Below are 23,209 nucleotides of genomic sequence, written 5' to 3'. Positions count from 1 at the left end.
CCTGACTAAACAGGTATGTTTTCAGGTCCTTCTTAAAAACATCCAGACTTTTCTGGTGGGGGGGGGAAAGAGAGAGAGAAGAGGTAGTTGTACCTCTTGTAAGACTTCATTGGCCAAGAAGCGACTGTCTCCCTCCTCCACTTGGGGATTGGTTACTGATGTCACATGTCCAAGGTCGCCTAACAAAAGAGACGACTTGTGAACGGTAGATCAAAATATGCCAGTGGTTTCCAAACATTCTGCCTTGAGGATGCATGGCTGCCACAGGACCTCTGTGCCCTGGAAGGTTAGGGGGCACTTCTCAGCTGCAGTGTCCATTACATAGGAAGCTGCCATATACTGAGTCAGACCCATTGGTCCATCTAGCTCAGTATTGTCTTCACAGACTGGCAGAGGCTCCTCCAAGGTTGCAGGACACAAGGGCCTGAGAGCTGTCCTGGGTGATTGAGTGTGCATGCTAAATTCATGGAGGACAGGTCTATCAATGGCTGTTGGTCTTGATGGGTATAGGCTGCCTTGAGTTTCAGAGGCAGGATGCCTCCCAATACCAGTTGCAAGGGAGCAACAGAAGGAGTGGAGTCTTGTCTTCATCTCCTGCCTGTGGGCTTCCCAGAGGCATCTGGTGGGCCACTATGGGAAACCAGGTTAGATGCCGAGTTAGACAGGCCTTGGACTTGATCCAGCAGGGCACTTCTTATGTTCGCTTCCTTGTGGCTGTGTGCTACACAGGAAGATCTACTACTATAAGTATTTACAGTATATATCACTTTTCAACACAAGTTCTCAGTGTGGTTTACACAGAAGAGTAAATAAATAAGATGGTCCCCTGTCCCAAAAAGGGCTTACAATAAACATAAAGTAGGCACCAGCAACCACCACTGGAAGGATGTTGTGCTAGGGCTGGATAGGGTCAGTTGCTCTCCCCCTGCTAAATATAAGAGACCACCACTTTGAAAGGTGCCTCCTTGTGTAGTTAGCAGGGGTAAGATCAGAAGTAGTTCAACAATCTCTCCTTTAGGGAAGCTTGTCTATTATTCATCTCATTGAGCGGAATCCCTGATAAGTAATACTCTGGGGGTCTCTGGAATTGCTTATCTCATTGAGGAGTGCCTGATAAGCAATCCCATCCCAGGGACCCCCAGAGTACAGGTTGGAAGTTCCTGAAATACACAGCCCATTCCCCTTGAAGAGACTCATTGAGAGAGGCTTTGAAAGAGAACACCAGAAAGATTCAAGAGGTGGCTTCTGCGTTCCTGGCAGCAGAACTGGCCTTCCCTCCTGGACTGAGCTATCTGCATCAATTTTACCAAGAGCCATGCTCCTTAAACAGGACTCTCCACATGACAGGTTTCTCGAAGTCAGTTCTACATCTTGACTGCCACTGGGACAGAAAGATGCAGGAACTGGGGTTGATGTGGTCTTTCTGCACCTCAAGGCACAAGCAGTATGGACCAAGATGACCCAGTGCAAACAACTACTCTGAACTCCATTAGGGAGAGAATCCCCACTTGCAATTGCTTTGTTCTGTTAAGCTCATATGGGGCAGATATGCATCACTGTAGGCTGGAGGTTCCAACCAACTTTCACACCCATGCTGAGATTTGGAAGGGGACAAAAACAGAAACACATCTTGTGCCATTTTCAAGCGAACGTGTGCCAAAGAGTTTTATTTCAATGCCTCTGGACAGCTTTAGCATAAATACTCAAAGCTACCCACCTATTTTGTACACGACACTAGAAGAGGAAAATCCATCATCTTCACCATCACTCTCTTCCTGAAGAGCCGGCCCAATCAACTTGTGACATACAAAAATATTGCCTATAAATCAATGAGAAATAGCCGTTAAACCTGCAGTGTTTGAGGAGACAAAAGTTATACCAATAACAGTAAATATAGAATTATTTACAATATTTATATCCCGCCCCTCTAGTGAAATACTGCTTGGAATAGCTCATAAAAGATTGCATTCTACAAGCATTAAATACATTCTTGTGAGTATTTAAGTCCATCCTGTGAAGCAAAAATTCTGACCTTTCGCTGTTCTATCACATGTGGTAGAACTTACTTTCTGCTGTTGATTTTATGGAGGTAGGATCTCTATCCCAAGATTCATATCAACAGAGGCAGCTGCTTTGTACAGAGTCAGACCATTGGTCCATCTAGCTTAGTATTTCCTATAAAGACTGGCAGCAACTTCTCTAGGGTTTCCGGCAGGAGTCTCTCCCAGCCCTACCAGAAGATTGAAGAGACGGATTCTAGGACTGGGTGAGCAAACCTGGCACTCCAGCTGTTGAATTACAACTCCCATCTTCTCCAGCCACAATAAATTATGGCTGGGGATGATGGGAGTTGTAGTTCAATGAGAGCTGGAGGGCCACGTCTACCCACCTCTGCCCTAGAATCTTCCACAGGCAAAGCACACGTTCTCCCACTGAGCTACGACCCCATCAGCAATTCAGCTGAAATATAGTGTCCTATTTTCAGACTTTCCATAATCAGCCTATTGTGGGACGTGTATAGATGTAATCCTTCAGTCCCTTTCTGAAATACCTTAATTTTTATAGCTCAGGAGTGAACGCAAGGAGAATCTTTATATAACATTTGGATGGTTAACTTCTAATAGGGAAGAGCCTATTAGAACTGCAGAATTATTGCTTCCAAGTAAGTTCAGTACTTGTTTATGCATACAAAATGTTGCAGCATATCCTTAATGTGCATGTGTTACCTGATCCTGTGCCCGAGGATGGTGAAAGTTTTGGGCACAGTTCCCCCTCAGAAATGGAAGGGCTGTAACTGTCTCGAGGGAGTATTTTTCAAGTTGAGAAATTCCCTTCTCTTTTTGGTCAAGCTCCCCCCTCCCCTGCTCCTCACCACCAAGTTGCATTAGCTCTGCACTCCCTCACCCTCTCAAATTGTCTTTTAACTGTCTTCCAAGTCGATGAACATTCCACTCCATTGAGATACACTGGGGCAGTTGTGGGGTGGGGTTGGCCCCCTCTATTCTCCCCACTTTGAGATTTTTGTGAAACCAGTGGGGCAACACAGGTTATCCTGAGTCTGGCAGTACCTCCCTCTCTTCTGGTTGTGTGTCCATAAGGATAATAAGATTTCCAGTTCTTTTGGAAGTGGATAATAGATTAATACAATTTCATTTGCTGTTTTAACTACTACTGTTTGTTATGGCTGCATGATTCTTTCCTGGGTTTAATTGGATTGTTTGATTGCTGTGAGCCACTAGGGGCTGATACATTATTGAAAGGAAGGCTCTACATTTATATAATGAGATGTGTGTGTTAAACACAGACATACTTACTGGGTTTGATATCCATATGAACCAAGCCCAAGGTGTGAATATATTTCAGCCCCATGGAAACTTGTAACAGGATTTCCTTCAACTCAGATTCTTTGAAATAATCTGCAGCCTTCGAGTTTTCCAGAAGGACATCCTGAAGGCTCCCACCTGAGAAAAAGCACAGGTCAGAAGAACAAGGCAGCTGGTACCAGCTTCTTCCTCCCAACATTAGCTTCTTGTTTGCTTTTTTGGAGGCAAGAGCTTAAAGATTTGTCAGCTGCTTAATACTTAAATGGTAACTCAGCACTTCGTCCTCTCAAGAGCTAGTCTTGTGGTAGCAAACATGAACTGTCCCCTTTACTAAGCAGGGTCTGCCCTGGTTTGCATTTGAATGGGAGACACATGTGAGCACTGACTTTAATCTTGAAAAACTAAAAATTAACAAATCGCCAGGGCCAGATAGCATCCACCCAAGAGTTCTGAAGGAACTCAAATGTGAGAATGCTGATCTCCTAGCAAAAATATGTAACTTATCCCTACAATCAGTCTCTGTACCAGAGGACTGGAAAGTAGCCAATGTAACTCTGATTTTCAAAAAGGGATCCAGGGAGGACCCGGGAAACTACAGGCAAGTTAGGTGACAGGTAAATTGATGGAAAGCATACTTAAGGACAAAATTGTTAAACCTACAGAGAACAGGCCTTGCTGAAGGAGAACCAGCATGGCTTCTACAAAGGCATATCTTGCCTCACTAACCTTTTGGGGTTCTTTGAGAGTGTCAACAAGCATGTGGATAAAGGGAATCCAGTTGACATAGTATACTAGGACTTCCGAAAAGCTTTTGACAAAGTTCCCCACCAAGGCTCTTGAGTAAACTTAGCAGTCATGGGGTAAGGGGACAGGTCCATGTGTGGATCAGTAACTGGTTGAAGGACAGGAAACAGAGAATAAATGGACAGTTTTCACAATGGAGGGAAGTAAAAAGTGGGGTCCCCCAGGGATCGGAACTGGGACCAGTGCTCTTTAGCTTGTTCACAAATGATCTAGAAGTTGGGGTAAGCAACAAAGTGGCTAAATTTGCAGATGACACTAAACTATTTAGGGTAGTGAAATCCACAACAGATTGTGAGGAGCTGAAAAAAGATCTCTCCAAACTGTGGTGACAAAACGGCAAATGCGGTTCAATGTAAGCAAGTGTAAAGTGATGCACATTGGGGCAAAAAACCCTCAGATGGGATCTGAGCTGTCGGTGACTGACCAGGAGAGAGATCTTGGAATGGTGGTGGAGAGCTCATTGAAAGTGTTGGCTTAGTGTGTGGCAGCTATGAAAAAGGCTAATTCCATGCTAGGAATCATTAAGAAGGGGATTGAAAATAAAAATGCTAATATTATAATGCCCTTATACAAATCTATGGTGTAGCCACATCTGGAGAACTTCATACAGCTTTGGTCACCATGTTTTAAGAAGGATATTGTAGAACTGGGAAAGGTGCAGAAGAGGGCAACCAAGATGATCAGGTGCCCGGAGCACCTTCCTTCCTTGGAGAAGCTGCTGCCAGTCTGTGTAGCAAGACTGAGCTAGATGGACCAATGGTCTGACTCTGAACATGGCTGTTTCCTATGTTCTCTATTTTAAAATGTCTAAGTTAGCTCAAGTGCTGTCCTGAGCAGCATTGCAGATTGCCTTTCTCAAAAGGGACATGCCACACATTATATGGCAGCAAACTCACATTTGTGTGGGAGTTTCCAAGTATGTACTTGGCAGAGGGCTCTGATGAATGTACTGGTAACACACACACACTTACTTCCTCAGCCCTTGTGTCTCATTCCCCCCTTGTATTTTGGAGACATACACCTAAGAACTACAGTGAGCTAACCAGAGGGTCTCAAACTGAGTCCCCAAATGTTGTTGGACTTTACTCCTATCATTTGCAATCACGAAACTGGGGATGGGGTAACATGTAGTCCAGTGCCAGTGTAATGTTCCTGGAGCAACACAGTAAGCTGATAGTAGCATAAGTGCATCATCCACCTATCCAGAAGTCTGGGAACACAGGAAGCTGCCTTATACCAAGTCAGACCATTGGTACCATCAGTACTGTCTAGACAGACTGATGGTGGCTCTCTAAGCATTCAGGCAGGAATCTCTGCTAATAATACATAATAACAAAAATACATCATCATCATCATTATTGTTTATACATTCAGACATGTGTTGTCGACTGGTTTGTTTTATCCAGACATCAAGTCCTTCCCAAGGACCAAGGAGAGTTGGTCTGGTGGCAGCAAGCCTGACTTGTCCCCTTAGCTAAGCAGGGTCCACCATGGTTGCATATGAAGGGGAGACTAGAAGTGTGAGCACTGCAAGAGATTCCCCTCAGGGGATGGAGCCACTCTGGGAAGAGCAGAAGGTTCCAAGTTCCCTCCTCGCTGGCAGCATCTCCAAGATAGGACTAAGAGGGATTCCTGCCTGCAACCTTTTTGAGGAGAGGAGAGTTGGTCTTGTGGTAGCAAGCATGACTTGTCCTCATAGCTAAGCAGGGTCTGCCCTGGTTGCATATGAATGGGAGACTAGAAGTGTGAGCACTGCAAGATATTCCCCTCAGGGGATGAAGCCGCTCTGGGAAGAGCAGAAGGATTCAAGTTCCCTCCCTGGCTTCTCCAAGATAGGGCTGAGAGAGATTCCTGCCTGCAACCTTGGAGAAGCCGCTGCCAGTCTGTAAAGACAAGACTGAGCTAGATAGACCAATGGTCTGACTCAGTATATGGCAGTTTCCTATGACCTGGGATGGCTGAATTTTATTATCAATGTTGTTGCTGTTATTATTATAGATATCATTGCAGAATATAGGCTGTTCCCAGTAAAGTTGCTTTTTGTAATTGCTGATAACATTGCACACACTGCAGTTAAAAGAAAAATTGGAAGTGAATACATCAGGAGACTTAGAAAAATCCTAAAGTCCAAACTCAATGGCGGGAACACCATACAAGCCATAAATGCCTGAGCTATACCCAATATCAGATACACTGCAGGAATAACAGACTGGACCCAGGCAGAGCTACAGACGCTAGATCGTAAGACCAGGAAAATCATGACCCTCAATCTGCATCCCCACAGTGATGTAGATAGGCTATACCTCCCTCGCAGCTGAGGTGGAAGAGGAATGCTGCAAGTCCATCAAACAGCAGAGGAGGAGAAAAGAGGCCTTGAAGAATATATCAAGGACAGTGAAGAAAATGCACTTAAGATGGTCAATAGCGAGAAACTATTCAACACCAATGAAAGAAAGCAGGCCTACAAGAACGAACAAGTCAAGAACCGAGCAGAAAAATGGAAAAAGAAGCCCCTGCATGGTCAATATTTGCACAATATAAGTGGAAAATCAGACATCAGCAAGACCTGGCAATGGCTTAAGAATGGCAACTTGAAGAAAGAAACAGAGGGTTTAATACTGGCTGCACAAGAACAGGCACTAAGAACAAATGCAATAAGAGCAAAAGTCAAAAAATCCACAACAAACAGCAAGTGCCGCCTTTGTAAAGAAGCAGATGAAACAGTGGACCACCTAATCAGCTGTTGTAAAAAGATTGCACTGACTGACTACAAACAAAGGCATGACAAGGTAGCAGGGATGATACACTGGAACATCTGCAAAAAACACAAGCTACCTGTAGCCAAAAATTGGTGGGACCATAAAATTGAAGAAGTTGTAGAAAATGAAGATGCAAAAATATTATAGGACTTCCGACTACAAACAGACAAACATCTGCCACACAACACACCAGATATAACTGTAGTCGAGAAGAAAGAAAAACAAGTTAAAATAATTGACTTATTATTATTATTATGGCCACCATATAGGCCATAGAAATCACCACCAGCCAATTACAAAAAGCAACAACACTGGGAACAGCCTATATTCTCTGACGATATCTATAATAATAATAATAACAACAGCAACACTGATAATAAAATTCACCCATCCAAAGTCCTTGGGAAGGACTCGATGTCTGGCTAAAACAAACCAGTCAATAACATCTGTCTGACTGTGTAAAACAAACAACAACAACATGAAAATAACTGATCACACTGCAACACACTGCAAGCATAAATAACGTGACAAGCCTCCCTACAACTGAAAAATACAGCTACTTTCCTGCAACACTTTTGTCACGTTATAGGGCAATTACGAAACAATTAAATCAGAAATAGGGCATGGGGAATATGAATGGTACCCTGCTGACAACTTAACACCACCAATGTCGTAACACTGGCAAAATGGAGGGGCACTCAGTGAACACTGTAATGAAACTGTTACAGCACGTAATCTGGAAAACGCCCTGGTGTGTATTACAGGCTTCCTGCAAGACAACGTCTAAGCGATTGGCCCTCAAGCATGGCCCTTTAAAGAGGTTGGCTCTTGACTTCACATCTGTTTTGGGATTCCTTTAATTTTAGCTGATCAAACTGGAAAGCAACTGGATGGAGTTATCCTGCTCTTTTGAATGTTCATGCTTCTCACACATTCAACACATTTGTTGAATGTACGTAAACCGCTGGGAGAGATCGTCAGGAGATTTGGTGCAGGGTGTTATCAATATGCTGATGACACCCAAATCTTTTCCTCCATGTCAACATCATCAGGAGAAGGCATAACCTCCCTAAATGCCTGCCTGGAGGCAGTGATGGGCTGGATGAGAGGTAACAGGCGGAGGATGAATCCAGATAAGATGGAGATACTTGTTGTGCGGGGTCAGAACTCGGGAGATGATTTTCTGCTAGTTCTGGATGGGGTCACACTCCCCCAGAAGGAATAGGTACGCAATCTGGGGGTGCTTCTGGACACAAAACTCTCCCTGGTGTCCGAGGCTGAGGCAGTGGCCAGAGGTGCCTTTTATCAGCTTCGGCTGATAGGCCAGCTGAGTCTGTTTCTTGAGATAAATGACCTCAGAACAGTAGTACATCTGCTGGTCACCTCCAGACTTGACTACTGCAATGCGCTCTGTGTGGGGCTGCCTTTGTATGTAGTCCAGAAACTACAGTTAGTCCAGAATGCGGCAGCCAGGTTGGTCTCTGGGTCATCTCGGAGAGACCATATCACTACTATCTTAAAAGATCTACAGTGGCTGCCGATAAGTCTCCAGGCAAAGTACAAGGTTTTGGTTATAACCTATAAAAAGCTAAACAGTTTGAGCCCTGGGTATTTAAGAGAATGTCTTCTTCGCTATGAACCACACCACCCATTGAGATCATTTGGAGAGGTTCATCTGCAGTTGCCACCAGCTCATCTGGTGGCTACTCGGGGACAGGCCTTCTCCATTGCTGCCCCGAGGCTTTGGAACACACTTCCTGCTGAAATAAGAGCCTCCCCATCTCTTACAACTTTTAAAAGGGCAGCCAAGACACACTTGTTCTCCCAGGCTTTTAATTAGATATTGTTTTAATTGTGTTTTTAATAGTTTTAACATTTTAAATTTTAACTGTTGAAATGTTTTAGTCTTTTTATTGGTTGTTTTTATTGTTTTGTTGTAAACCACCCAGAGGGACTTGCTTTTTGGGCAGTATGCAGATGTGATAGATAGATAGATTTAAGTTCATTTCACTTTGGAGTTGAGCAGAGGGCCTCATATTCTTACCATTGCAGTGTTCGTTCTGAATGATCATGTGGTCATCTTCTGCCCAAGCAGAGTAGTAGCGCACCACATGGGGATGATGGCCCAGCACAGCGTGGGCATAGACCTCCCGCAATGCCATTTGCCTGGAAAGAGAGACAGAAGGGAAACATCTTTACCAGGAAATTATAGGAATAACACTATGAATGTATTTGTTTTGTACAAGGAAATTAAAAGGGAGTAAAGTCTTGGCTCAGGATTAAGTTCTAGATCCTCAGACAAGAGCCAAGGAAAGACCAGCTTTGATGGAGAAGAGGAACAATTGTTCTTCAGTAGACTGAGACAGGAGGAGTTGTTTTTTAAAGTGGCCTTGGTTGCTTTTCTTATTACATTTTGTTCTAGTACTTCACTAACCTCAAATGTCCCACATCTAGGCACTGGCTAGAATGCATAGGGAGGAGAGCTGGTTTTGTGGCAGCAAGCATGAATTGTCACCTTTGCCAAGCAGGGTCTGCCCTAGTTTGCATTTGAATGGGAGATTCCATGTGTGGGCACGGTCAGATATTCCCCTCAGGGGATGAGGCCACTCTGGGAAGAGCATCTGCATGCAGAAGGTTCCAAGTTCCCTCCCTGGCATCTCCAAGACAGGGCTGAGAGAGAGATTCCTGCCTGCAACCTTGGAGAAGCCGCTGCCAGTCTGTGTAGACAATACTGAGCTAGATGGACCAATTGTCTGACTCGGTATGTGGCAGTTTCCTATGTCCCATATCGGAGCTTGTGCTGTGTAATTTGTAGAATTCAGAAACAAAAATTGCCTCTAAACCTGTACTAGGAAAAATAATGGTCATAACCCATCAATGGATTTCTTGGTTTTTTGGCAGAGGTCACATGTCAGCCCTGGTGCCATTTCTGTTCTGTCCAATATCTTAGATATCCTTGCAATGCACATTCGTTTGTCTAATAAGAAGCTAACACAATGCAGCATTGAGAGGCCTATCAGAGCTATATACTTATATCACTACGTTTTTAAGAGCAGAAGGACCTCAAGCCAGATGGACAAGTGTGGAAAGGACAGGAAGGACAGGAAGAAGCCACCTTTAGAACAAGAACAGCTTAGCTGACACTCTGAGGTAGACCTGACCCCATAATACAATTTCAATTAGTATCCAAAAGTCTTGTTAAAGTCAGATATGGTCAAACTCTTGTTCCCAGCTCCATTTAAAGGAAGAGAAAGTGAAGCATTTTAATGGTTCATCTCTTTGGTTTTTGTCTTGAATGCTGTGGCCCTGTAACAAATGCCATTATGACTAGGTATGGCCACCACCCAGTGAAAGGAACTATAGTTGTTTTACTGTATTCAGTTTAGCCAATCCACCAAATCTGCATATGGAAAGAGACAATAGTTCTAAGGCACACGTGAATGTACATTTTTAGACAATCATGAGTGTTCTGCAGAGCATCTCAGAAGAGAAAATCCCTTTTCTTTTTACAGAGGAGGAAATGCCTCTTACCCCAAGATGGCACTTGCTACCTCCAGTTTTGGTTTTTTTAAAACTACTTGTATGAAACAGTTGTTGTGCTGCCTCAGTGGCCCTACTTATCCAAGCTCTGAGAAGTTCCAGGGGTTTGTAGTACACTTCGGATTCCCCTTGGAAGGAGAGATAACTGGAAGCTTAAAATGTCTGTGTCATATTTGGCTTTTTAAAATGGAAATATGCAGGTTGAGCACAGGAGAAGATAGCAGAATGTTCCAACAAGTCAGCAACAGGTTACATTAACTCTCAGAAAGAAGAAGCCTTGCACTCTGCAATGCCTCAGCTTTCCTGGTTCATGCATCTTAAGAATCTTAAAAATACTTAGAATTTAGGATCTTAAAATACTGTTTGTCTATCTCATCTAGGAGCTGCCTGTAGTTTCTTCTCTGGCCATCTCCATGTTTTGCCTTTGCGGACAAGCAGGAGTAAAAGATGTGATCTTAAACTCCTCTCAGCTTGGCGTGACTACCTGCCAGGCTCTTGATTATTCTTAGCAGGGAAGCCATCAGCACTTCATTCAGAGACATCCAGCACTCGACTTATAAAACGTAGGAAGCTGCATTGGTCCACCTAGCTCAGTACTGCCTACACTGACTCACAATGACTGCCCAGGGGTTTCAGACAGAGATTTTTTCCCAGCCCCAGGAGATGCCAGAAACTGAAACTCCTGCATGAAAAACATGTACTCTGCCATTAAGCTGCAGCCCCAGAGAATCTGCCATCCAGCTACTGAACCATCATTGTATAACAATGTTTTACTACTATTCCTGTATGTAAAAAATGTTGGAAGTGAAGGACTCTGTGCTGTCTCATGTCTCAATGATGAGGGGGACGACAGATTAGTGAGTCAGAGGGCTAGAGGGGTCAAGACATTGGTCATCCCTTCTCTACTGCTCTGACACTATCCCTTTGATATGTAGATTGCTACTCTCAGGGTCTCCTTCCTTCCTTGCCACTTCCTCTTCCCCTTTCTTCTCTCTTGCAACAAAACACACACACTCCTCTTTCCCTGCACCATGTGTGCAGAGATGCAGAATCCATCCCTCTGCATCCAGCTAGAAAGATAGATTAGAGATCCTATCTCTCCACTTTACTATCTAGAATGGAGTTCACCAATAAAGACTCCTTATATTGATTTGAAACTATGAACTGGCTCCAAGTTTCTTTTACTCTCAGCAAACACGCATGCCTCGGCAGACTCCGCTGTGTTGTGCTCAGTGCACTCTGCTGTAATAGAAAGGTATCTCTTACCAGAGAGACTTCCCAACAACAACAAAATCTTCAGTTGGCTGATGAATTGGAGTCCCATTTTAGCGGACCCAAATGTCTTGCAACCCGTCTAACCCAGTGTCCATCATTGTAAGGCCTGAGGTGGGCCCCTTCAACCCTAAATGTGGCTCCCTGACTATTTGTTGGTGGGGGTCTGTGTGAAGCTTTAGGCAAAGCTGAATCCTCTGCCCAAGTCCCCCAGCACCATGTGGGGGTGACTGTTGCCATTGTCTGCAGTATGGCACTTTGCCCATCACCAAGGGGCTCCTCTAAGGGAAAACGGAACCTGGTCGAGCCCCTGCACCATCTTGGAAGGCATGCATGGAGTGCTGGGAAGTATAGTCCTTCCCAGGGCTTTCCTCCTAGAGCCCTTAAGAGAGGGCTCTGTCCCTCTTAAAGGGCCCTCAGTCCCAGCACTGAGAAGCACAGGACTGTGTCAAGTGGGAAATGGTGCCCACACTGAACATTTGTGTGTGTGCCAAAGTTGAAAGATAGTGAAGATCACTGACTGATCTAGCCTATTAATCTAAACTAGCTAGCCCGGGTGCAGAGCATCTGCACCTCCTCTCTCTTTCCCCCTCCCTTTCAGCCCCCCCTTCTCAGGCCCCCAGCTGTTGCTTCCTCCCCAGCCGCTGCCGTTTTCTTTTCCTCTCCACCCACATGTCTGTCCGCCGCCGCTTTCCTCTGCCCCTCCCAGCAGTTCGCTCGTGAACTCTCACAAGAGCTGCCACGCATGGGATTAGCAACGGGTACCGTTAAGTGGCGCAGCGGGGAAATACTTGACTAACAAGCAGAGGGTTTCCAGTTCAAATCCCACTGGTATGTTTCCCAGACAATGGGAAACACCTGTATCAGGCAGCAGCGATATAGGAAGGTGCTGAAAGGCATCATCTCATACTGTGCGGGAGGAGGCAATGGTAAACCCATTTTGTATACTACCAAAGAAAACCACAGGCCTTTGTGGGCACCAGGAGTCAAAATTGACTTGATGGCACACTTTACTTATTTTACATTTTTATACACACACACACACACACACACACACACACACACACACACACGTATGTTGCAGCTATTGCCAAGTTGCATCAGCTCTATGAGAGCCCAGCTGCCCTTTGAGACTGTATAGTAACACACCCATTTTGGGGACCTCTCTTCTCCACACATGAGCCAGAATACTGAAGTTGGACAACCTTGATCTCTGTCATCTGTCAAGCACCAGCTTGGGTGCTTTCCAGACTAGCTGCTGATCAGCAGCAAAATGCCTCCCTTTGGACAAGTCACAATCGGGACGTAAACAGCAGGGGGAGCAGTCTCACAGCAACTAACAACCTGAAAAAACAGCAACTTCTTCACGCTGGACATACGACATCCTTGCTCTATATCACAGCGATTACATTTGCAACAAGGCATTGGAAATGTGAACAGCACCCTGCTGTCCGCGTAGAGACTGCGGTGTCACGACACAGGAAGTGTGGAAGCACACTTCCAAGATTGCTCTTGACCCCGTTGTATGGTCTAGTCTGGAAAGCGCCCAGGAAGAGAGCTGGTCTTGTGGCAGCAAGCATGACTGGTCCCCTTTGCTAAGCAAGGTCTGCCCTAGTTGCAGCTGAATGGGAGACTACACGTGTGAGCAATGTACAATATTCTCGTTAGGGGATGGGGCTGCTCTGGGAAGAGCATCGGAGGTTCCAAGTTCCCTCCCTGGCAGCATCTCCAAGATAGGCTTGAGAGAGACTCCTGCCTGCAACCTTGGAGAAGCTGCTGCCAGTCTGTGCAGACAATACTAAGCTAGATGGACCAAGGGTCTTGACTCTGTATACGGCAGCTTCCTATGTAGTACAGCTGTGTATCTTACCCAGAAAATGTTTTTCAGAAGTTGCATGTCTTTGACAAGCACCTAACAGCACCTTACCTGGCTCTTATATAAACTCAGCCCAATTCTGTCCCCGGTAAGGAACTGGCAAGTCAGAAGCTTATAAAATAAAGCTTCTTATTCAACAGCAGAAGCAGACAGGCTGCTGGAGATAAGCAAAGCACTTAAGACTGCACCAACCAACTGTTACACAAGTCTGGAGGTGGCTAGCTTGCAAGAGCATCCCATTCCTGACTTGCTGTCTGCTTTCAGAAGGGCAGTAATCATGTTGCAGGTCCCTGAAGAATCAGGTGTGTTGCTAAGTGTGCTCCTGAATTCACCTCTGCTCCTGGACACCTAAGTGACAGCTGCGATCTGAAATGCTTTTGTGCAGCTTTGGTTGACGCACCCATTTGCCCTCATGGGACTGTAGCTCAGCAGCCAAGCATCTGCTTTGCATGCGGAATGTCCCAGGTTAAATTGGTTGGAGATGGAGTTCCAGTGCATCGACCTTTTGCACATACTATCCTAAAGAGCACTAGGGGCCTTGGGAGTAGAGGTAGTGAGTGAGGATCTCCTGACCTGTCTCTACTCTATGACCCCTGATCTGACTCTTCCGCACTTCCTGTGCTGAGTCACAATCCTTCCCTTTCTCCTGGAGAGCAGATGGAAACATCTCTCTCTTGCTCTCTCCTTACTTATTCATTATGTAGTTCCTTATATTAGGGTTAGGTCTTTCCTATCCAAGTGTACTTAATCAATAAATACCTAGTGTTTGGTTCTACCAGGATCTCTCTGTGTTTTTCTATAAATAGCTGCAACAACTAAACCATCCTCTGCTACCCACTCTGCAACTGGAGTGTGTGCCCATTCCTTAGTGCTCTGCTGTTTTACCCACTGGGGTAAAAATTAACAACCTCTAACAAACTTTTGGGCATCTCCAGGTAGGGCAGGGACCTGCCTGAAACCTTAGAGAGCTGCTGCCAGTCAGGGTAGAGACTACTGAGCTAGATGGACCCATGGCCTGACTCTGAATAGGGCAGCTTCCTAGCTACTGATTGTGCCCATTCCTCCTCCATTCTGCCTTCCCCAGGAATGGAGAAGGCAGAGCTGGCCGAGGTCACACATACCTTAGTAGCATCAGGGATGGGTTCCTGGAGCTTACTCCAGATAAGGCTGCCTTTGAAAAGCATTCAGAAACTTCAGTCAAAAGCAGACAGAGCCTTGATCAGAGCAAATGTTTCAGAACTGATGACACAGTTATATTGCACCAGCTTCACTGGCTTCTTGTTCGTTTTAGAGTTCATTTCAAAATGGCTGGCGGCTAGCTTTCAAACCCTACTTTTCTTGAGACTGTTGGAGATGGATTCCCAGTGCATCGACCTTTTGCACCAACTATCCTAATGACCACCAGGGCCATTGGGAGTAGAGATAGTGAGTGAGGGTCTCCCTGACTGTTCTACCCGTCTCTACTCTGTGACCCCTGATCTGACTCTTCTGCACTTCCTGTGCTGAGTCATAATCCTTCCTTTCCTCCAAGAGAGCAGATGGAAACATCTCTCTTTCTCATTACCTATCCATTATGTAGTCCTTTAGATTAGGTTTAGGTCTTTCCTATCCAAATGTATTTAACCAATAAATATTTAGTTCTACAAGGATCTCCATGTGTTTTCTCTAAATAGCTGCACCAGCTAAGCCATCCTCTGCTACCTACTCTGTAACTGGAGTGTGTGCTCATTCCTTAGTGTTCTGCTGTTTTACCTATCAGGGGTAAAAATTAACAACCTCTTAAAAGGACCACCTTCTTTTCCCATCATGATCCTATTGATTAGCTCGGATCATTGCAGGAGATGCTGATGTGTATCCTAAAAGTGCCTTGGTGAGTGCATTGAGGAGGTCCCTCTCCCTCCGAATGCAGGCTATAGAACTCTCTGTCCAAAACATTCAGTTGGTCCCTCCATTATGGCGCTTGGACACCAAGACTTGGTGAACCTTTGGCATGGCCAGCTCTTCAGTATCATTCCTGTTCATCTCCTGGTGCCGAGGCAGGATGCCTCTGCATACTAGTTTTTGGAAAGCAACAGTGGAGGGTTCTTGGCCTTCATGTCCCACTTCTGGGCTTCCCTGAGGCATCTGGTTGGACAATGCAGTATATAGGATGCTGGACCAAATGGACAACTGAACTGATCCAGCAGGGACATTCTTACAGAGGATGGGGCTGTACTGGAGCTCAGTGGTACTGCATCTGCTTTGCACGTAGAAGGTTCTCTAGGTAGGGCTGAGAAACATCCTATCTCAAACATTGGAAAGCCTCTGCCAGTCAATGTAGACAGTACTGAGCTAGATGGATCAATGGTATAACTCTATTAGACAGTTTCCCGTGCACCTATGCCTTTAAAAGTTTGTGTTATTTGCTCCTTAATGTTGCACTGTCGGTTTCGTAATTGCTGCCAGCCACCATGGGTATATCAGTGATGGGATGGAAATGCAGAATATACAAGCTATCTCGTGTAGCATAGAGGCTAAGAAAGGGACTTTCCCAACATGGATTTCTTTTCAGTTACAAGCAATCTGGGTGGCCTTAGGCAAGCTTCTTCTTGGCCTCAGCTGCAATATGAGGATAATCCTTATCTTACGGGATTGTTGTAAGGATTACATCAAGGTAATACAAGCGAAGCACTTTGAACACTCAGAATGTGTGACACAAGTGGCCATTATTCTGGGCAGCCACAGTTGGAAACAAAATACTGGACAAGATCGTCTGATCCAACAGGGCTCTTAGGTCTGTAAATCACTCTCCAGAAGTCTGGAAAGTTAAGTTTTTCAGACCCATGCTGAAGGAAAAGCATTCTATCTATTCTCTAGAAACCAAACCCAAATCCAAAATCTGGTTCAGAAGAAGTTTCTTTTTTTAAAAAAAAATTAACTCGAACTGAATCGGAACCCAACATTTTCTGGTTGCCTTAAACCTGAATTGAACCCTAAACATATGTTCATTGGTTTAAAACAAGCAACGCAATGCAAAACATATCCTAGCATGCCATTATACTTCCACCAAGGTGGTAACTGGGGTCATTATTAGGTGGTGACCCATGCCTCCCCCATGAGTTCCTCAGAGCCCCAAATCTCATCAGCCACCTCCCTCCTCCATGACTTCTTCCAGAAAGGACGTGCAGCAGTGAAGGTACTTGCACAGAGCATGGGAGAGCATTCCTAGCTTCACCTAGCTCTCTGTTCCCACCTAATTCGTGCTGTGTTACAATATTAGAGACTTTAAAAAGCATACGTAATTATTCTTGGGGACGGGGGTATGATTAATTACCAAAAGAGGGGCTGTGGCACCTAGCAGTGTTTTATCATTGTTAAGGGATTCCATCATGTTAAGGGGTTCTTCCTTCTCTACCTTAACTATCCACTTACTCATCTGAGGATCCAGCAAGAGGTCTCTTGGAACGCTTGATAGCATAGACACATCCATCCAGCCTTTTGATGCACTTGTACACAGAACCAAATTCTCCTACACCAATTTTCTCCAGCTCCAGGAATTCCTTCTTGTAGCGGGAAACCATGTTGCTCTCATGTAAGAGAAATCTCTGGGATGGACAAGGAAAACCCGCACAGGTTAAGAACACATTACACTCCAACACTTGATCAGGACTTGGACAGAAGCTGCAGTTATGCCCATTATTTAAGCACACACACAAAGTTATAATTTGCTTTGCTTCAACACACAAACTCCGTTACCAGCATTAAGAATGTGTGGAGAGGTTAACATCAAAGCCTTCAGGGCAGATGGAAATGCATTCAATGTACTCAGCCAATATGCTGCCTACAGCTGAACCAGCCTGAAAGCGCCTGGCCCTGTCTGTTAGATTCTCCTGGCAATGTAACCGCTTGGGGCCACTGTAGATTCACCACTCCTCCAATCTCCCTATCTGACCAAAATATTCACCTTCCATATCAAATAAAAGTCCAAGTAATCGGCAATCTCTCTTTTGTGTCTTCCCTCTAGCAACCAAACCCAACCCATAATCTGGTTCAGAAAGGGGTTTCTTTTTTGATCAACTCAAACTGAACCTGAACCCAACATTTTCTGGTTCCCTTACACCTGAACTGAACCCTAAACATGTGTTAATTGGTTTAAAACAAGCAACACAATAATCAGGCACAGCTCACAACTGTATGATTGTTTAATCTCCCTGTACAACTGTATAAGTTTTGCTTGTAAAATGTTTTTAAATTGATTTCCCCCACCTCTTCACGGTAGTTACTGCTGTATTCAGTTTAAAGAGTTGCATTGCTAGCAAAATATGTAAGTATTATTCCGAGTGTGACATATCCAAACTGGTTCAAAGTGTTTGACCAATTACCAAACCACTTATTTTGTTCTAGTTCAGAAAATACAGGTGAACCAGAACTGAACCTTAAAAAAAAAAAAAAAAAATTATTTGACTTGCAACACCAGATTTGGAGATGCTCTCCTCCCAAAAGAGAAATAATACAACACTGTGTGTATGTGTGTGGGGTGTTTTGTATTTTTTAAAATGCAATTGAGATTTATTGATTGATTGAAATTTGTAGACTGCCCCAAACTTCCACCTCTGGACAGTTTCCATCCATCAAGCCGACCAAGGCAGTCTCCACCCCATAGCCCACCTGAAAGCCACTCTGAAATGGGTCTAGATGATCAGTTTCCTCCAAGATTGCTTGGAGCTGGGAGGCTACCACCCTCTCCATTATCTTGCCCAGCCACTGAAGGCTGGAGACAGGCCTGTAGTTGCTTTACTCTGAGGAATCCAAGGCAGCCTTCTTCAGAAGAGGTCTAATAACTGCCTCCATAAAACAGGGAGGCATCCTGCCCTCCCTCAGAGAAGCATTTATAATCTCTACCAAGCCACCTACAACAGCCCCCCTGCCAAACAGTATAAACCTGGGTTTCTTAACCTTGTGCTCCCAATGTTGTTAGACTACAACTCCCATCATCCCCAGACATGGCCTTTGTGGCTGAAGATGATGGGAGCTGTAGTCCAACAACATCTGGGGGCCCAAGGTTAAGAAACCCTGGTATTTTGGACAAGGGTCCAGAGAACAGGTGGTAGGCTGCACCGTTCAAGCAGCTTGTCTACATCCTTAGGAGTCACAAACAAACTAGGTTTATACCCACCAGAGATCTAGTGCTGGGAAGACATCGTTCAGTGGTGGTGCTCATCTGCTTTGCAAACATAAGGTCCCAGATTCATATCCCTGGCATCCCCAAACCCAGGTAGGGTTGAAAAAAAAAGACTCCTGCCTGAAAGCACTGAGCCAGTGCCACTCATTGTAGACAATACTGAGCTAGATGAACCATTTGTCTGACTCAGTACGAGGCAGCTTTCTAAGGTTACGTGAATACATACAGTGCTATTTTTTCTGCTCAAATTCTAGCCTCCCAAAGAAGATTTTTTTTTTTTAAAGGGAAAAAAGGTTGTGGGGTGGGGGAGCCCAAAGGCCCTGCCTGCAATTTTTACATGGTTTCTGTATTTCTCCAGCTTTTTCCAAGGGGGGGAGGGGGGAGTACCAAAACCAAACCATATGCAAGAATCAGTCTGGTTTCTCACCAGAAGAGGGCAATGCCACTTCGTTCCTTAAAAATGTCTGCTGCAAGACAAAAAAAAAATCCGCCTTGTCAACACCAATCATTGTGCACAGTCTGACTCAAGGGGTTGGAGGCAGAAGAGGGATTTATGCACCAGAGAATACAAGGAGAGACCGCAAGAGATAGATATCTCGTGCCCAGTGAGGTTTGCTCCATTTACCCCCACAAAAAGCTCTATTAAGAGCTTTGTCTTCATTAGATTTTTCAATTAGAGGCTTTCGATTGCTTAATTTTTCTCCAGGGTAAACAGCACAGCCATCTGAATAAAGAGAAAAGGAGAGAACAGCTGATCTACACATTCCAAGAAGCATGAGAAGTTGCACCATTCCGCCGGGATTGTACTGCTGCAGAACGCCAGTAAGGGAAGCAGTGGAGGGGACGCATGCAATGTTTGAATATTTTCCCCTCCCACATAAAAAGAGCGCCTTCAGGAGGGATCCTTCCTCCTGAACATATCAGCTTTCCATAACAGAAGATATTTCCAGAAGAGTATCTCATGAAAAAAGACAACCTTGTGTAACATGGAAGAGTCACACATTGTGCTTAAGTTAGAAATGAGAGCTTATCCAGCCTCTAGGTAATCCAAAAGGCTTGCAATTTGCCCAGATGGATCTTATGAGCTAGTCAGATGGCTAGCAAGGGTCTTGCGCAATATCTGCAGCGCCACCTGTTGGCCAACCCTTGCTTTCCATGAATAACCCACCTCTTTCTTCGTTCACTAGACTCCAGTCCTTTTCCTCATTTGCCAGGAAAGTACTAATGGAAGAAGATTGTGCCGTCAAGTCAGTGTTGACTCCTAGCGACCACAGAGCCATGTGGTTTTCTTGGTACAATACAGGAGTGACTTACCATTGCCTTCTCCCTCGCAGTATGAGATGCCTTTCAGCACCTTCCTATATTGTTGCTGCCTGATATAGCAGTCTCCCATATTCTGGGAAACACACCAGCGTGGATTAGAATCAACAGCCTCCTGCTCTCTAGGCAGATGGAAAGGGGTGGGTTATTCACAGAAAGCAGGAACTGGCCAGCAGATGGTAGAAATTGCACAAGGTCCCTGCTATCTCTCTGACCAGCCTGTGAGATCTAGCTGGGGAAGGTTTTTGGGAGTGTATGGAGGCAGAGTAAGCTATCACTTCCAACTCAAGTGCAAGCTCTTCATGTCACACAGCTTTTGCCATCTGGAAGAAACCAGGGAGGTTTCACTCACTTGCAAAGGGGCATTCTAACACACAATCCTTGACTTGCATTCTGAAGCAGTAGCTTCTCAAGAGGAGCTTACCATGTACCTTTTCTGAATGTGTAATTCAGCTTTCAGTGAGAGTCACTCCTTGCGGGGGGGGGGGGCGCTGACAGCTCAATACAGAACTTTTAAATTCTTTATAGCATTGATAACTTTTCCAATAGCCAGCCAGCCATTTGCTGCAAGAATGATGAATAGTTGGGTGTGAAAACCCCCATCCATGGATGATATCTGGCATCTAAGTTGTCATTGCCCCAGAATTTCCACAGTGCACTTGACCTGGAGGATCACCACTTTTGACAGACATGAATGAAAGATGGAAATGAAACCCAACCGTCTGCCCCTCTATCTGCCGATTTATTACTATCTATTTGACAGCTATTATATTGATTGGTTTCCTTGACCTTTTAACACACGGGATTAGACACGACACACATTGAAATGTCAATATAGTTCATGACACAGTATATGGAATTTCCAATGCAGTGTCATATGATCCCCCTGCAAGGCCGTGCATTGGGGAAATTTGGGGGTTTAGCATTACATCAGCATTGCTGGCACTGCGCACAAGGAGCGTGTGCCTCAAATGTTTGACTGAATACCCTAACATCTTTCCTGCCTGCCCTCTGTGTCCCCCACCACTGACCTTGTTTGAATGAAGCAGAAGGCGAAGACGAGGAGGCATGCTCTAGGTTGGAATTAAGAATAATTAATTCCCCCCATCGCTGCCTCCTCCCTCATCCTCCTCACTCTGGGAGCACAAAGGGGAAGAGAGGAGGGCAATTCTGCTGTGGGACGACTCTTTCAGTTCATGGAGCCCTCTGTCTTCATAATAGCAGTAGTTTGCAATAGTAGATGCAGCCTTGCTCCTAGCAGCAACCCAACTGCTGGGCTCCGTGGAGAGGTGGCGGTGACAGCCCAGAAGACAGAGGTGGGATCCCCTCCCCACAAAAAGTACTTCAACCCCCAAACTGTTTTTAAAAATTGTGCAGAAACAAAGATGACACACCCAAAATTTCACACAATGGCATGGCTACCACAAGTAGCCATTACAGAGGAGAGGGAAATGTGAAAGAGCAAGCACTGTGAGCCAAGGACCCAGTCTTAATGGGAACCTAGCAACACCCACTAGCCAAAACACGCCAGATGCGACAAGGATACACTGGTGATTAATGGTTTCAAGAACTGCAAGAGAGGGTTGGATTCCTTTAGAGCAGGGGTGTCAAACTGCGGGTCCTCCAGCTGTGGTTGGCCTACAACTCCCATCATCCAGTAGAGGCAGACTAGAGTGCAAGTGGAGGAAGACAAGGCACAAGTCTGATTGGGTACAACACAGAAGACATTTGAAGATCTATGTTCTGGCGGTGCGGGCAGCAAAGAAGCAGTTCTTTTCTGCCTCCATTACTTCCGCAAACTCACATCCAGCTGAGTTGTCTAGGGTTGTGAGGGGGTTAGTATGTACCCCCTCCCCCTTGAATTTAAACTTGGAACCATCAGTTACTCGCTGTGAGATTTTTAACGACTTTTTTGCGGATAAAATTTCTCACATTCAGGCTGAGCTGGATTCCACTGTTATTGCAGAGTCTACTGTGGAGGTGTCCAGAAACTCCTCTTATGAGATTAGATTGGATCATTTTCAGTTTGTGACTCCTGAGGAAGTAGACAAACTGCTTTAGAGTGTGTCCCCTACAACCTTTTCCCGTGATCCTTGCCCAGCTTGGCTTTTCTCATCTGATATTATCAGAGAGGGTCTGGTAAATATTATAAATGCCTCTCTGAGGGAGGGCAGGATGCCTCCCTGTCTTAAGGTGGCTATTATTAGACCGCTTTTGAAGAAACTTGCACTGGATCCCTCAGAGTTAGCTAATTATAGACCTGTTTCTAATCTTCCACTCTTGGGCAAGGTGATTGAGCAGGTGGTGGCCTCAGCTTCAGGCAGTTTTGGATGATGCAGATGATCTAGACCCATTTCAAACTGGCTTTTGTGTGGGCTATGGGGTTGAAACTGCCTTGGTTGGCCTGATGGGTGATCTTCAACAGGCTATCCACAGAACGAGTGTGACTCTGCTGATCCGTTTTGATCTCTCTGCTGCTTTCAAGACCCTAAATGCCTGCTTGGAGGTGGACCATGGTGTCCTTCTGGACTGCCGGAGAGGGGTGGTTTGGGTGGCACTGTTTTACAGTGGTTCTGCTCCTACCTCTCTGGTTGATTCCAGATAGTGTCACTTGGAGACTGTTGCTCTGCAAAGCAAAAACTGAAGAATTGAGTTCCACAAAGCTCCATACCGTCTCCAATGCTCTTTAACATCTACATGAAACTGCTAGGAGAGATCATCAGGAGGTTTGGTGCTGGGTGTTATCAATATGCTGATGACACCCAGATTTACTTCTCCATGCCAACCTCATCAGGAAATGGCATATCTACCCTAAACTCCTGCTTGGAGGTGGTAATGGGCTGGATGAGGGATAACAAACTGAAGTTGAATCCAAATAAGACAGAAGGACTGACTGTGGAGGGTCGGAACCCAAGAGATGGTTTAGCTCTACCTGTTCTGGATGGATTTACACTCCCCTTGAAAGATCAGGTACGTCGCTTGGGAGTGCTCCTGGACCCAAAGCTTTCCCTGGTTTCTCAGGTTGAGGTAGTGGCCAGGAGCGCTTTTCCCCCCGCTTCAGCTGATACGTCAGCTATGTTCTTTTCTAGAGGTGTATGAGCTTAAAACAGTGGTACATATGCTGGTAACCTCCAGACTTGACTACTGTAATGCG

At 45.2% G+C, this 23,209-nt stretch overlaps 1 protein-coding gene across 10 annotated transcripts in view; it reads right to left on the bottom strand.

Annotated features, from left to right (window-relative positions):
* Positions 1-23,209, bottom strand: part of WEE2 (WEE2 oocyte meiosis inhibiting kinase) — a 45,392-nt gene that overhangs the window by 5,094 nt on the left and 17,089 nt on the right. For 9 of the 10 annotated variants that reach the window (XM_053254532.1, XM_053254529.1, XM_053254536.1 and 6 more), the window contains exons 5-9: positions 16,986-17,158; positions 8,931-9,052; positions 3,315-3,461; positions 1,718-1,819; positions 94-179 (exon numbers count right to left, since the gene is read on the bottom strand). In XM_053254532.1, the coding sequence (XP_053110507.1) occupies positions 94-179; positions 1,718-1,819; positions 3,315-3,461; positions 8,931-9,052; positions 16,986-17,158 (630 nt within the window). The remainder of the gene's footprint in view (positions 1-93; positions 180-1,717; positions 1,820-3,314; positions 3,462-8,930; positions 9,053-16,985; positions 17,159-23,209) is intronic. The other variant, XM_053254538.1, reaches the window with a different exon arrangement.

Source organism: Hemicordylus capensis, chromosome 5, assembly GCF_027244095.1.
Source record: "Hemicordylus capensis ecotype Gifberg chromosome 5, rHemCap1.1.pri, whole genome shotgun sequence".
NCBI lineage: Eukaryota > Metazoa > Chordata > Lepidosauria > Squamata > Cordylidae > Hemicordylus > Hemicordylus capensis.
This window is presented reverse-complemented; position numbering and strand designations above follow the sequence as displayed.